Below are 15,402 nucleotides of genomic sequence, written 5' to 3' on the forward strand. Positions count from 1 at the left end.
CCGACGAGCCACCATGCTACCGCGCTGCCGGTCTGCGTCGGGCTACCGCGGCGTTCGCCAGCGCCCCAACGGCGGGTTCTACGCCGAGATACGCTCCGGCGATCTCCGGCTGAGCCTCGGCACGTACGACACGGCGCACGAGGCCGCCCGCGCGTTCGACGCGGCGGCGTGGCGCCTAGGCAGGCCGCGACTGCAGATGAACTTCCCCGACGTCCGCACGCTCCAGCAGGCATTAGACCTGGCCCCGCCGCCTCGTCTAAACTCCGCACAAGACCGTGTGGAGCACACTGCGCTGCAGCGCCGCCTCCTCCTCGTCGCCCAGGAGGACGAGCGGGTCATGGCGGAGTGGCGCCGGCGCCACCTGGAAGACGTCGCCTACGAGCAGGAGTACTGGGAACGGCGCCGCGAGGAGGACACGCGCCGGCGCCGCGAGGAGCGGTTGGATAGACGTCGTCGGAAGGCTTTGGCGTGTGCGCAGGCCGACCTCGTCAATGCAGGCGGGAGTTCCTTCTTCACTGAAGAAGATGAACGATGGTTTGACATTTGGCTGTCAACCTCCGACGACACCGACGACGATGGTGGTGCAGATGACTGGAGCGACTAGGATTAATATTTTTTTTATCGAACTATCTAGCACCGAACTATCTATCTATGTTTTCGAACTACCTATCTAGTTGCTATCTATGTAAAATAACTTTGTATGTTTTTTAAATGCAATCTAATTATTAAAAAATTTTGTACGCGCTGCATTTTTTGGCAATACTGGAGCGGCGTGCGCGTGCTGCATTATAACGCGGCTGTTGGAGCCAGCGCTGCGCGACGCTCAAAACCAGACGACCAGCGGGTGGCAAACTCGTTTTTTTAGGCGCGGCGCCAAGCTCTGTTGGAGATGCTCTTACCCGCCTGAGATATACCGCGGCATATACTAATCTTGCATACTCCCTTCTTCCGCTCGACGGACCACCCTCCTTCCCTCCCTCTTCCTCACCCGCGCGTTCGCCAATGGCGACGACCCTGGTGAGACGTGTGGAGTCGTGGGTGCGGGACCAGGGGTCGCGGCTGCCACCCTGGGCGCCACCTATCGCCGTGCCGCGGTGCCCCTGGCCCCCGCCGTGGGCGCCCGCGTGGCCGGGCGACCGCCAGCGCCAGAGGGAGCGCATGTTCCGCGAGGAGTTTGAGCGCCGCCGCATCCAGCTTCGCGAGCTCTGCCGCGCCGTTCGCGTCGACACCATCGCCGAGCTGCAGGAGCTGCTCTGCGCCATGGTCCTCGCCGAGTGCGTCTACAAGGTTCCCTAACCTCCCACCTTCTCTAGTCGCCTTGCGTTTGTGTGATATGGTTCCGGTGGTTAGATAGATCCAGAACGCTGGTGCGTACGAATGACGTGGTGCAAGTGGGAAGATGAAACCAGTTATTTTTCAACAATGTTAGAAGTTTGAACTTTTTTTTTGGACGGCTACGCCTCCATCCGATGATCCGTGCGAAACATCCGTCACCTCGATGACCGTTCGTTGTGCACGTAGCCGTCCGATCTACTTCTGGTATGCGGCTCGGTCGCCTCCCCGACTCATTAATTCCTGAAACAACGATCGAGTTGGAGAAACAAGCGTTTTGCTGCAGAATAACTTTGCAACATCGGTCGCTTTCCTGACCCATTAATTCCTGAAACAACGGTCAAGTTGCAGCAGAAACAAGCGCTTCATTGCAGAATAATTTTGCAACATAGATGAGGTTGCAGAAACCTTTGTACTACCTCCGTCCAAATGTATAGGGCATGCGCGTAGTTCTAGGTTGTCAATTTAACTAGCTAAATATATATTATATACGATAAAAAATACATATTCAGAAACTACATCCCCGCATGAATCTAATGGTGTATTATTTATTACATATAATACATAATTAAGTAGTTAAATTAACGACCTAGAACTACACGCATGCCCCATGACCTAGAAGGTTTCTGCAACCAAGGTATTGTTTTAGAAAAAAAAAGGTTCGGTTGTGAAGTTTTGTTCAGCAATGGGGTCTAGTTTTAGAAGATTTCTGCAACAGAGGTCTTGTTTCAAAAAGAAGAAAAATGGTTCAACAATGAATATATTTTTCTTCTGTAACAGGGGCCTTATTTCAGAAACATAACCCCGATTGCAGAAAGTGCCGGAGGAGCGCCCGACGTAGGAGCGTACAAGGCCAAGCATTGCAACAGGACGCATGTTTCAGAAACATATAGTTTCGGTTGTAGAAATCGCCATAGGAGTGCCCGGCGTGAGAGCTCGTCGTAGTTGTGCTGGAGTAGAGCCAGCTGCTCGGGGTGCTGAGTCGGAGGAGGCGCGACAACTTCATCGGCTGCCGACGCTCCATGGCTGAGGCGCTCAAGCCATGGCGGGGCAACATTGCTGTCTCGATGGACCTTTGCAACAAGGTCCTTGTTGCAAAGCCCCCGAGCGCAACAAGCTAGCTGTTGCAAAAGTCCTCAGTTGTCTGGGACGGTAGACCGGATGGCTGTTTCGGGAGGCAGGCGACGGCTGCTGAGGCGGCCGTTCTAATAGGTTTATTATCCGGCGGACGCGTAGCACTACCCTTAGTATAACCTATCCGTGTACAACTTTCGGATTTTATTATATTTTCATTTGTACCCGTGCATAGTTGACTGTCTGTCTGCTCCTTAGAAATTTTATAAATTTTATATATACGGTATAAACGCGGAAAAAGAAAAGAGAATGCCTGGACTAAGAGGAACTTCTGTGATTTTCCACAGTTTTGTCCGAGTCAGTCTGACATCTTTGCTCCAAGGGGTCATTGTTGTCCTAGTTTAGTCGCGCGTGTGTGTGTGCACGCCCACGTGTATTTGGGTTGGTCACAAGTGCCGATATGCCAATGAGTATTATATATTAATATATGTAAAACAATGTACAAAAGGATCCAGAATATACCAGTAAGGAGGCCACACGCCTTATGAAAATTATTGCAACCAAGTCGACATTACCATTTCCCCCTTCTTTTCTTTGAGGCGCTATGATAATTTATTGAATGCCCTCTTTGAAATATCGATGTCAGTGACCAGAAGCTTCCTCCATCTGTATTTATTTTTGAGAACTCTGTCAAAACATACATACGTTCATGTTATGTGGGGAACCACATACGGTTGGAGGCCCCCAGCCTTGGCCGCACCACCCCTGATCCAGCCAAAGTGCTACAGCCCCAAGCTTATTGGTGTGTGCGTGTGGTCCAATTTTTTTGGCACACAAGTGCTTAAAGGGATCCCAAGATGGACGGCCCTTTGCTTTAGCATACTTGTGATACCACAAGTGGGCATCGCCAGTGAGATGGAACGATGCCAACGAAACCTGATTTGCATCTGGAGTGCACTGGTGTAAGAGGATTAGAGATTAGGGAGGAGAGAATTGGTGGAACCGCTTGTTGTTTTGCTGAGACTCGAGGGCTAGTATATGTTGATTACAAGACTTGGAGGGCAAGAAGCCTCTTCTAGAGCTAAGGTAGGAACATATAGGAGAGATTACAATCAATCTTAACAAATCCTAGACTACCATAACCTATACTCTAATACCCCCCTCGCAGTCACAACGGTAGCAACGCATACGCTGAGACTGGATAAGAAGCCGAAGGTCAGTCAGAACGATCAATGTGTTGTAGATGTTGTGAATGGAGTGAAAACCGTTGGTCAAGCAAGGTGGTAGCTTTTTGTGTCGATGTCGAGGTAGCCAAGAGCACATGGCGGTGTAGCCGTGGTCAAGGTAGTTGTGCGAGGGACGCCGTGGTCAATGTTGAGGTCGGCGTTGCCGGTGTCGAGGTAGATGCATGTGGATCTGCGAGCGCAAGGAAGCGCCATGTAGTTGGGGACGCAGGGAAGCACCAAGAAGGAAATCGGGACGCGATTGAGCCCGTCGTTAAGGAAGGTGTGGATGCCGAAGACGATGTTGTCGAAGCCGTCGTAGACGAGGCACCACACCATGTTTGCCAAGCCTGGGGACACGTCGGGAACGAAGGCACACGTTATTGTTGCCAGCGCCGGGCATGCGTAGTTGGGGCCAACACGAATTGTACGCCATGTCAGAGGGGCCAACAAAGGAGGCCTCCCGAAAAGGTGCGGCACAAAACACATGAGGTAGGTGTCTATATTGCCCACGGTTGTCGAAGTATACGAAGTGGTTGAGGAAGAGAAGGTGATGTTGGCGACGAGCGTGTGCTGGACGAAGAAGAAGGTGTGGTTGGCGAAACCAGATGTAGCCCGATGGGGGCCGCATCAGTTGCATGTAAAACGCGGCGGCGGTGCTCGAAGTAGGCGAGGAAGAATACAACAACATGACGAAGACCATGCATGGACGGTACTGATCCTACACCAAGGGAAGTGGCGCAGCAGGTGCTACGATAGACATCAACACGCGGGGATGGCAAAGTGGATTGCGTGCGGCGGCGCTACGACTCCTGGGGGTACATAGCTGCAGGTCGCAAGTCGATGAAGCGGTGGGAAGGGCCACAAGGGTCTTCCTTGCCATCAAATAGTGGAAACTCCAGCTTGGAAGAAGCACCTGGGTCAAGGATGTCAACCGAGTGTTGGTTTGGGATGGATGATGATGTGTGGAAGTGGGCAGAACTATATGGTGGAGGCGGGTAGTTGGGTGGCTGTTGTTTTGCTTGGTTCGGAGGGATATAGATAATTGGTGTGCTTTGCTGGATTTGGTAGGAAGTTGCAAGGTTGGCTAAAGGGTACCGGTGGGTGGGAAGTAGCATGGCGAGTAGGGCTGGTAGGGTGGTTGCATAGGCGACATGGTATGGGAAGGGGAGGCAAGGGTGGGGAAGGAGGTACTTACTAGCGATGGTGAATTGGCGGCGGTGGTGGCTGAAGGTGAGACGCTGCTGGAGACAGCTGCTGCTACATTGGAGGATGCGATGGGTCGGTGATGGAGGTAGGTGGAGGACCCATGATGCTGATGCCGGCAGCCAGTGGAAACACTAGTCGGTGGACGGGTCTCGTAAGCCGCCATCCTTGTTGACATATCAAGGAGTTGTTTCGGGAGGATTGCAAGTTGCTCTTGATGCAGATATTTTGGCATAAGGAAGCGTGAACTGATGCTCGGTGTCAGTGTCGGCACCAGACATGGAATCTGATACCAAATTGGAACAACCCCTGGATCTGAGGGCAACCCTGTGGCCTGGAGGTGCTTAGGGGCTGACTGTTCTTTGGCGAGCAATGCCGTTGCCGGTGCAGTAGCAGAAGGTAGTGGTGGTTAGAAATAGTCGGTTGATCGCATTTTGACAAGAAACCTGACAAACAGGACCCTGTGGCAGTGCCAATGTGGCAGAGTCAAACAGTCCGCGTAGGCAGTTGTAGATGGCACCGTTGACCCATCGCTTTCTACGTCGATGTCTGCCCATGCCTCGCCGTCGGGTTCGTTGATCGAGGCGAGGCCACGCCGCTGTTAGACCTTTCAGCCTGAGCATTGATAGTTGTGGATGACACTAGGAGAGTTGGGACAATTTTCGTTGGTTTATTTCTCACACAATGCCATGCCAACCTGAGGGGTTGGGGATACATATTTATAGGCTGCTAGCCAGCCAAGCATATGCTAAGATGCTAGTGTAAGGTGTTGCTAAGATGCTAGTCTAAGATGCTATCCTAACTGCCAGTCCTTGATGGTCAAGGATTCTATCCTAACATCCACAAGGACCATGTGCTGCAGCCCCACAAAGGACTATGTGCTGCAGCCCCACAAAGGACTATGTGCTGCAGCCCCACAAAGACCCTAGTACATAGACTTATCCATCATTCTCCCCCTAAGTCTTGTACGTCGTCTTGTGGGAGAGTCGAATCATCCCGATCCTGGAGCAGAGTTCGAGGAACTTGATCCTCCCAAGAGGCTTGGTGAGCAGGTCTGCGAGCTGGTCCGTGGTGTTGATGTAGCTCGCCTCGATGCTCCCTTCTTCCAAACAGCTGCGGATGAAGTGATACCTCAGTCGGATGTGCTTGCTCCGTTCGTGGAAAACGGGGTTCTTTGCCAGGGCCAGGGCGGACTTGCTGTCCACCAGGAGCTGCACCGTTCTGGTGTCTCGGACGAGGAGATCACCAAGCAGTCGAGCGAGCCAGAGCGCCTGAGTGCAGGCGGTGGAGGCCGCTATGTATTCGGCCTCACAGCTGGACAGGGCCACCACCTGCTGCTTGACCGATTGCCAGCTCACGAGACACTTGCCGAGGAAGAAGAGGATCCCGCTCGTGCTCTTGCTGGTGTCGATGTCGCCGGCGTGGTCGCTGTCGCTGTACCCGACGAAGTGTGCCGCCCCCGGACACCTAGGGTAGTGGAGGCCGTGGTCGAGTGTCCCTGCCACGTAGCGGACGATCCTCTTCACTGCCTGCTGGTGCTCCGACGTCGGTCGCTCCATGAACCGTCTAACATAGCCCACGGAGAATGCCAAGTCCGGCCGTGTGTGGGCGAGGTAGCGAAGGCTCCCCACAAGGCGTCGGTACTGCGTAGCGTCCACTTCCTCCGTCGTGCTGTCGCGGCTCAGTTTCAGCCTCTCCTCCATCGGAGTGAGAGCTGGGTGGCAGTCGGTGAGCCCAGCTAGCTCAACGATGCGCTTGGCGTAGGCGGACTGTCGAAGCGCGATCCCGGAGTGATCCTGGTGCACCTCGATCCCTAGATAGAAGGAGAGGAGCCCCAGATCACTCATCTGGAAGGTGGCCTTCATGTCTTCCTTGAACGCCGCCACCTCTGCATCTTTGATGCCGGTGATCACCAAGTCGTCAACATAGACGCCCACCAGCAGGGCATTTCCTCCACTGCCCCGTCGGTAGACGGCCGCCTCATGCGGGCTTTGCTCGAAGCCCATCTTCTTTAACGTGGAGTCCAGCTTGGCGTTCCACGCCCTAGGTGCCTGCCGTAGGCCGTAGAGAGCCTTACGCAGGCCGAGTACCTTGCCCTCCTGGCCGGGGATCGCAAATCCCGGTGGCTGATGCACATAGACTTCCTCCTTCAAGTCGCCGTTGAGGAATGCCGACTTGACATCCATGTGATGGACACGCCAGCCCTCCTGGGCAGCTAGCGCAAGGAGAAGTCGTACGGACTCCATCCGTGCCACGAGAGCGAAAGCGTCGTCGAAGTCGACTCCTTCCTGCTGCAAGAAGCCTCGGGCCATCAAGCGAGCCTTGTGCTTGATGATGGCGCCGGCTCCATCCCTCTTCAGCTTGAACACCCACTTAAGGGTGATTGCGCGGTGACCACGAGGGAGGTCAGCGAGCTCCCAGGTGCGGTTCTGCTCGACCCCATCCATCTCCAACTGCATCGCGGCGCGCCATGCCGCGTCTCTCTCGGCCTCTGCAAAGGACCGAGGTTCGCCGTCCTCACACCTGAGTTGTAGCTGCGCCTCCAGGTCGCGTGGCACCAGTCCCGGCACCGGCTGGTCGCCGAGTAGATTATCCATCGTACGATACCGCAGCGATTCGCCGCTATGATACGCGTCGATGCGCTCCTCGTCGTGAGTGAGCGGGGAAGCGAACTTCATCGGGTTGTGCTCTGCGTGAGCTGGTGCTGATGAAGACGAGCCCGGAGTGGTGACTGCCGGGGCTGGAGTATGCGGCGTCACCGGTTGTGGTGCCGTCGGCGTAGCAGGCACCGGAGTCGATGTAGTTTTGGGGGCTGGGGTAGACGTGCTCGGCGAAGAGGAGCTGCTTGCTCCGCCAACTTCCTTGAAGTGGACGTACTCGACAATGAAGTCGTCATACGTCGGCGTCGAGCCGTCGTCCACCGCCTTGTCCCATTTCCACCCTCGCCCTTCGTTGAACACGACGTCTCGCGCCGTGCGCACACGCTGTGTCTCTGGGTCGAGGATGCGGTAGGCCTTTGAGCCCTCCGCATAGCCGATGAAGACTCCCGGAGTACTCCTGTCGTCGAGCTTGCCGATGTGGCCGAGCACTTTGGCGAACGCAAGGCAGCCAAAGACCCGCAAGTGGGAGACCGCCGGCTTCCGCCCATGCCAGGCCTCGTACGGCGTCCTGCCGTCGAGTGCCTTAGTGGGCGAGCGGTTGAGGACGTAGACGGCCGTTAGCACCGCCTCTCCCCAGAAAACAGCCGGCATCCCTCTCTGCTTGAGGAGAGCCCGAGCCATCCCCACAACTGTCTGGTTGCGCCGCTCGACGATGCTGTTTTGCTGCGGACTGTACGGCGCGGAGTAGTGGCGCTGGATGCCCTCATCATCGCAGTACGACGCGAATTCAGCCGCCGTGAATTCGCCGCCGTTGTCAGTGCGCAACACCCGCAGTTTGCGGCCGCTCTCCGCCTCCACAGCAACCTGCGCGCGCCTGATGGCGTCCGCCGCCTCTCCGTTACTGCCGAGGACCATCACCCACATGTAGCGAGAGAGGTCGTCGACGAGCAGTAGGAAGTAGCGTCGACCTCCTGGTGTGGTTGGCGTCACCGGGCCGCACAGATCTCCGTGCACGAGCTCCAGCCTCTCCTTGGCCCGAAAACTCGCCTGCTGGGGAAAGGGGAGTCGTCTCTGCTTCGTCAGCACACAGATGTCGCAGAACTGCTCCACATGGTCGAGGCATGGCAGGCCTCGCACCATCTCCTTGGCACTTAGACGCTTCAGGGCCTCAAAATGAAGGTGCCCAAAGCGCTCATGCCATTGCCACGCCTCGTCGTCCCGACGGACAGCGAGACAGACCGGTTGTGCCACCTGCACATCAAGGACGTAGAGTCGATTTTCACCTCTGGGTACCTTGGCGAGAAGGCGTCGCTGGCGATCCCAGATGCGTAGGACCCCATGCTCAATCAGCACGCGTGAGCCGTTCTCATCCAGCTGTCCTAAGCTGATGATGGAGTTCCTTAGCGCAGGGATGTAGTAGACACCGGTGAGCAGCCGGTGCTCTCCCGTCTTGGTGGTGAAGATGGCGGAGCCGACGCCCTTAATTTCCACAGCTGAGGCATCCCCAAACTTGATGGAGCCTCGCGCATCGGAGTCGAGCTCGGCGAAGAATTCCCTTCGATCGGTCATGTGGTGGGTGGCGTTGGTATCGAGGCACCACCCCGCAGTCTTGTCCTTCCCGGAGCCATCGCCGAGAAGAGCGTGTGCTTTTGGCTCGTCGAGGTGGAGGAGAGCCTTTGCGATTGGTGTCGCTGAAGGTAGCTCAATGCTTGCATGCACCATGAACAGAGCCGTCTCCTCCTCCTCCGCCTGTGCGACGTGAGCCTGGCCTTGTCGTGGTTGTCGACACTCATTGGCCCAATGGCCAAGCCGGCCACAGTTGTGACAGTTGTTGTCCTGTGCCGGCTTGGGCTTGCCAGCGACGCCGTCCTTGGTGCCTCTGCGGGCGTCACCTTCGGCACGTCCTTGTGCCTTGCCGCCCCTTCGCGCCTTGCGCTGCTTGCCGCGCTTGCGGCCGCTCGTCGTGGAAGAAGGCTCCCCCTTCTTCTTGTCACCAAGGTTGGCATCCCACTGCTCCCGAGTTAGGAGCAGCTTCCCGCCGGTGGTGATGGGCCCCGAGGGAAGCTGTGGCTCGTCGGTGTCGACGACCTTGAGGCGACCTATCGCCTCCTCGATCGTCATCGTGGAGAGGTCGAGCAAAGACTCGATCGAGCGAGCCATCTGCTTGTACTTCTCGGGAATGCACCGGAAAAGCTTCTCGACAGCTCTCTCCTCGGTGTAGGTGGCATCGCCGAACTTCACCATCTTCTGCAGCAGAGTGTTGAGACGGAGAGCAAAGTCATCAACGTCCTCACCTGGCTTGAAAGCCAGGCTCTCCCACTCCTTACGAAGTGCCTGCAGTGTGGACTTGCGAGCACGGTCGCCGCCGATGCGTGCCGCGGCGATGGCGTCCCAAGCCTCCTTGGCAGTCCGCTTGTTGGAAAGCGAGAACTGCATCTCGGGCGGGACTGCGGCGATGAGGGCGTCCAGCGCCCGCGCCCGTCGATCTTCTTGGTGGTCGATGTTGCTGTCCTGGACTGCCTCCCACAGGCGCCGCACCTGGAGCCTGATCTTCATGATCGCGGCCCAGTCGACGTAGTTGGTTTTAGTGAGGGTAGGCCACCCAACACTGGGACCAACATCCCTGACCACAGTCCGGACCTCGTAGAGGCCGCGGTCCTGGTCGTTGCAGCCGCCGTCGCCGTGCGCACCTCCACCTGGAGTGCGGGCGTGCTCGGCTGCCCACTGCGCCGTCCGCTCTTGCGCCACTTTGGCGCGGTCTGCGTCGGCGCCGTCGTCCGCAGGCGCGGAGCCGTTGGAGCTGCCGGAGCCGCCGCGGAGTGCCTTGGCATCCGCCGTAGCCTCACGTGCTGCCTCTGCTGCTGCTGCTTCTACCTCCGCCCTGGCTGCTTCTACCTCCGCTCTGGCTGCTGCCAGCTCCGCTGCAGCCAACCTCGACACCCTTGCTGCCGCAGCAGCTGCTGCTATAGCTGCTCGCTCACGCTCCTCTGCCACGGCGCGCTCGGCCTCCTGCCGGCGCCGTATGCTCGAGGTAGCCGTGTGCTGAGAGCGACCTGCAGACATGGCTCGCTGCAGGGGGGCTGTTGCGTGAAGAGGAGGCTGTTGCTGACAAGCTGCTGCTCGACAGTCCGGAGGGAGGGAGGTAACTAGGGGCAGTCGGAGCAGCTGCTGCTACCGGCTTAGGCTGCTCAGCTCCCGTGAGAGAGGTGAGCAGGAAATGCTCAGGGTACAAGATAACGAGGCTCTGATACCACTTGTTAGACCTTTCAGCCTGAGCATTGATAGTTGTGGATGACACTAGGAGAGTTGGGACAATTTTCGTTGGTTTATTTCTCACACAATGCCATGCCAACATGAGGGGTTGGGGATACATATTTATAGGCTGCTAGCCAGCCAAGCATATGCTAAGATGCTAGTCTAAGATGCTATCCTAACTGCCAGTCCTTGATGGTCAAGGATTCTATCCTAACAGCCACAAGGACCATGTGCTGCAGCCCCACAAAGGACTATGTGCTGCAGCCCCACAAAGGACTATGTGCTGCAGCCCCACAAAGACCCTAGTACATAGACTTATCCATCAGCCGACGGCCGCAGGCTAGGTCCTGGAACTCTGTAGGTCGCCGCCTGCCCTCCATGGGTAGTGTTTGATGTCGTGGGGGTAGCCGGATCTCGCCGACATCGAGCTCGCGGCGGAGCAGAGTGGCGGCCGAGGCCCGATCGTCGTCGGAGGCTCTTCGGAGGGTGCAAATGGGGAAGGAAGTAGAGAGGGAAGAATCAACTGCTCACCCTGAGCACGTACGTCTAGTCGGGCCAGCCGGGGATGCCTGGGAGTGTCGTCTTCGATGTTGACGGCGGTGGCCGGAGCGGACGGTGTTGGGGACAAAGCATGGGGTTGCGAGGCTTGTTGGGCACGACGTCAGAGGCTTCGCAAGGCCAACGCGGTGTCTGTGACAGCTAGAAGAGGCGTCGGGGATTAGCAACGTCGATGAATCGGAGCAGGGGACCGACGGTCAGAGGCGAGCACCATGACGACGTGCGCTTGCTACAGGATGCCTCGATCGAAATCCTCTGGTGGGTGATGCTCAGGGACTCGCGGCCGAGCCTTTTGGCTTCTCAGTTCTCCGAGGGGAGGCTAGTAGTCGCGTGGGCGAAGGAAGATGTCGACGACATACTCTGGACTCAGATGGGGATGCGAGCAGGAGAGAGACCGTGAGAGGGAGGCCGTGAGCGACGGGGATCGGCGGAGCGGGTTTCTGCAGCATCAGTGGCAAAGGGAATGAGGCTTGGGATCCAGGCAGGCCGGAGGTGACGGCCTCTCTGCACGCGCACCTCAGCTTTTTCCTTCCGGCGGAAGGTTGAAGATGAATGCTAATGGGCTGGGCAGCTGACAGATGGGCATGGCTCCGCCTTCACCATTGTGTGGCCGCATCGTTACCAGGCCGCAAGCATGTCAACTTGTCTCCTCACTTCTATGGCGTGCCAAGCATGCAGTGGGCAAGTTGTACCCATATGAGTCATTGGATCCTGCTGGTACTCGGCTCCATGATACGTTCAATGTCAGTCTCCTCAAAAAGTTTGATGGTGACCTGCAGGCCACTCCTGCTGTACTGCCCGCCATTGAGAATGTCGTTCGGTGCATGCACCAGCCAAGGTTCTTCAGTCCAGCCTTCGCCATGGAGTGAAGCATATCCTTGTGCAGTGGGTTGTGGCTTCTGAAGATGATGCAACATGGGAGCCTTTGGACGAGTTCATTGCTCGTTTTCCCTTGTTTCAGCTCGAGGACGAGCTGTTTGTGGAGGGAGGGAGAGATGTATGTGGGGAACCACATATGGTCGGAGGGTCCCAGCCCTGGCCACACCACCTCCTGATCCCGCCCAAAGTGGCCAGGATTCCCTTGCTGCTACAAGTTATTTCTTTAGGTTCAGAGTTGTATTACGTGCAGAGTCCAGATTAGAATTCGTTTCAGAGTCAGATTGTATTTCCTTTGAGTCGGCTTGTCAGCCAAGCTATCCCTCTATATGTTGGGCTTCTCAACAAAGCATCATAGTTCATAGTAGTTTCTGTTAGGCCTAGGGTAATTAGAGTTTATTCCAGTTCCATTGAATCAAACATGCTAGCAGCCCAAAGTTAACGATCCCTGAAAGATTATGTGTATTACACTATTATGTAGCCTAACTTTTAGCAAATTCCAACATGTGAATTTTTTTCCAGTCACATGTCCCATATGAGACCAAGAAAGCTCCAAGCCTGCATCAACTTTGACTAAAGAGCTGCCAAATAAGAAATAACAAGTGCTGTTAATCATCTAAATGACCTGAGGGACAAAGGGCTCATAGTTAAGATTCCACGAAGTGCTTCCTCATTGTAAGTTTCATGTTGAGTTATCATGCAACATAATTGATGGAAATGAATACCACATGTTTAAGTGTGCAGTTCATCCATATCCATATGCAAAAGGACATTCTCCCTTTCCAAAAAGGAAATGCCAATTCTCCTCAGAATCTGATAAAAAATTATACACTTCGCCCGTTGGATTTCAGGCGATTACCAAATTTATATGAAGTTATCTTTACTCTAAATACTTTGTTCCAGACACCTTACCATATAATTCTTGAAACTGATCCAAGCCAATCTAGACAAAGGAAGCAAGAATGCACTTTCCATTTCCAGCTAGTTTAAATATCTGTATACTTTGATGTGTTTTGGAATAGCCCATTGGAGTATAGAATCCTTCTAAACAATAATAGAAGACTCATCGCCAAAGTTTGTTTCTCCAATACCTCTAAAAGGATCTAATTGCCTAAGTACATCTATGATCTGTCCACCAATACATACCTTTACTATTCTAGCAGCATGAGGAACATACATTTATAATATTTCTTCATAGAAAATCTACTGCAGAAATATCTTGTTTGTTGTAGAACTTGTGAGGTTAAGCATAAGTACCTGATTTGGCCTTCTTAAATTGGTTATTGCTTGATGAGCTGCTAAGAACTGAAGACTCCACTTCCGGAGGAAAGCTGTTCTAGTTAGTCTCACCCATAAAGTACACAACATGCTATTCTCTATGGCCTTAATGCCTTATGTAATTCTGTAGAGCATTTGCTCCAGATATTCTCAGTGTCTCTGCAGCAATAGTTTGGTGAGGTGAAAAAGGACCTGCATTGGATGACAGAGCATTAGTCCTGGCCTCCTGGGGCGCCTAGCACATTTGCCCATCATGATTATGTTAATCCCCTCACCTCTTTTTATTTTAGAAAATGGAAGCTTTATTACCCCTGGCCTCTGCATCCTTAGATGCATATAGCCTACCTTATTACATTGTTTATTACAAAGAAAAGAAACTTGATCTTGCCAAAAGAGGGCAAAGTCAAAAACACGAACCAACTAAGACGACTCATGCCAATCCCCTCGCCGCTATTTGATCTATTCATAATATGTATCACCTTCTCCCGTTTGACATCTTCATTTCTTGTACTTGTAAAAGCTGACGAAGGGGTCGATGTTGCTCAGCTCAGTAGTAACATCAATAACTGTTACTTTTTTTGGGATGAAGTTCAGTTCATTTTCTTATGTTACTCTGTCACCTTTTTGTGCATGGCAGAGGCCTGTTTCTGAGATGATGAGGTATATCAATAAGTTCAAATCTGATTTTGGCGGAAACATTATTTCTCTTGAGCGTGTTCAGCCATCCTTGGACCATGTACCACATCGGTAAGCTGTAAGCTAAACTTCACATTTTTTTTGCCAACATTATGGGTTTTCCTTCTTGATAAACCTTTCTAATCAAGCATTAAGCTAAAATATGATGCAACTAATGCTTGAGTAAGTTTTTTTTTTTCTCGAGAAAACGCAAAGAGTTGCGTTTCTTTGTATTGAAAAGAAGGGGAATTACAGCCTCCTAAGAGGTGATTACAGCAGGTTTACAAGGAGTTTAATGGACATCCCAGGATGGGGGCAAGACTACCCTAAGCCCCTTGTCCCCGGCTCTAGCCCAACACCTCATCTCATCTTTGATCCTATCCGAGAGCTCGGAGAGCGACGGAGCAATGTGATCAAATGCACACGCATTCCTATGTTTCCAAATCATCCAGGGCACCAGTAGCGTGGCGGACCTCAGCGCCTTGCGGAGCGATGGTGGTGTGGCATCTCTCGCCCTCATCCACCAGTCCTGTATGGAGATGTGCTGTTTTAGCTTTGCGTAACCTCTTTTCATGCTATTCACATTTCACGGAGAATGAGCCTTCCCTGGAATAATGGGGATTGTGGTACAGTCTTGACAATGCTATAGTAATGTTCTCAGAATTCCAATTTTAGTGCCGGTTCCCCCTTTGCTCTGAATATGGAGTGGACCAGCCATGTGAAATAGGATTAATTCCAACATTACCAGGCTGGAATTCGTTCTTGATTAACACAGTTTGGTGCTGATCTTTACGACTTCTCTGCGTTGTTAGAGTATTTGCATGGCACCCTATATATTGCTATGGTGACATGGCCTAAGATAAATTCACTTCAGAAGAGAACCATCTGAGGTAGAATTTCACTCATGTTTAATCAGCAAATTATCCAGATACATTGCATATGACTCCCGATATATCAGAAACCAGAAACAAATGCTTTTAAGATTTTTTTCTGTCTGGCACCACTGAGCAAAATCTTTAGGGCAGCGCTACGCGTCGGCTGGGCGATAGATTGCATCTATTGGCCACCTGTTGCCCTGTTGGATCACAATCCATTTACGCCTTGGATCACTAGAGTTGGTCGTCCATCTTGCTAACACGTCCCCTGTGACAAGGCCATGCCCTGCTTCCCAGCCCTGCATAGTACTCGTGGAAACGATGGATCCCCCTACACCAGTTGATGTGTTCCTGATGTAGGACTGCTGGACCATTCTGGAATTCTTACTCACTAGCTGAGTTTCTTCGAACCGGGCTTCTCCCCCTTTCCATTACTTTCATAACGGAAAT

At 53.6% G+C, this 15,402-nt stretch overlaps 1 protein-coding gene across 3 annotated transcripts in view; it reads left to right on the forward strand.

Moving 5' to 3' along the window:
• The first annotated feature begins 929 nt into the window (after positions 1–929).
• LOC123404263 overlaps positions 930–15,402 on the forward strand; it is a 77,379-nt gene continuing 62,906 nt past the window's right edge. For all 3 annotated transcript variants that reach the window (XM_045098185.1, XM_045098186.1, XR_006611708.1), the window contains exons 1-2: positions 930–1,287; positions 14,040–14,149. In XM_045098185.1, coding sequence (XP_044954120.1) covers positions 1,003–1,287; positions 14,040–14,149 — 395 coding nt within the window. In that variant the 5' untranslated portion in view covers positions 930–1,002. The remainder of the gene's footprint in view (positions 1,288–14,039; positions 14,150–15,402) is intronic.

The sequence above is a fragment of the Hordeum vulgare genome, chromosome 6H (genome assembly GCF_904849725.1).
Source record: "Hordeum vulgare subsp. vulgare chromosome 6H, MorexV3_pseudomolecules_assembly, whole genome shotgun sequence".
Taxonomy (NCBI): Eukaryota; Viridiplantae; Streptophyta; class Magnoliopsida; order Poales; family Poaceae; genus Hordeum; species Hordeum vulgare.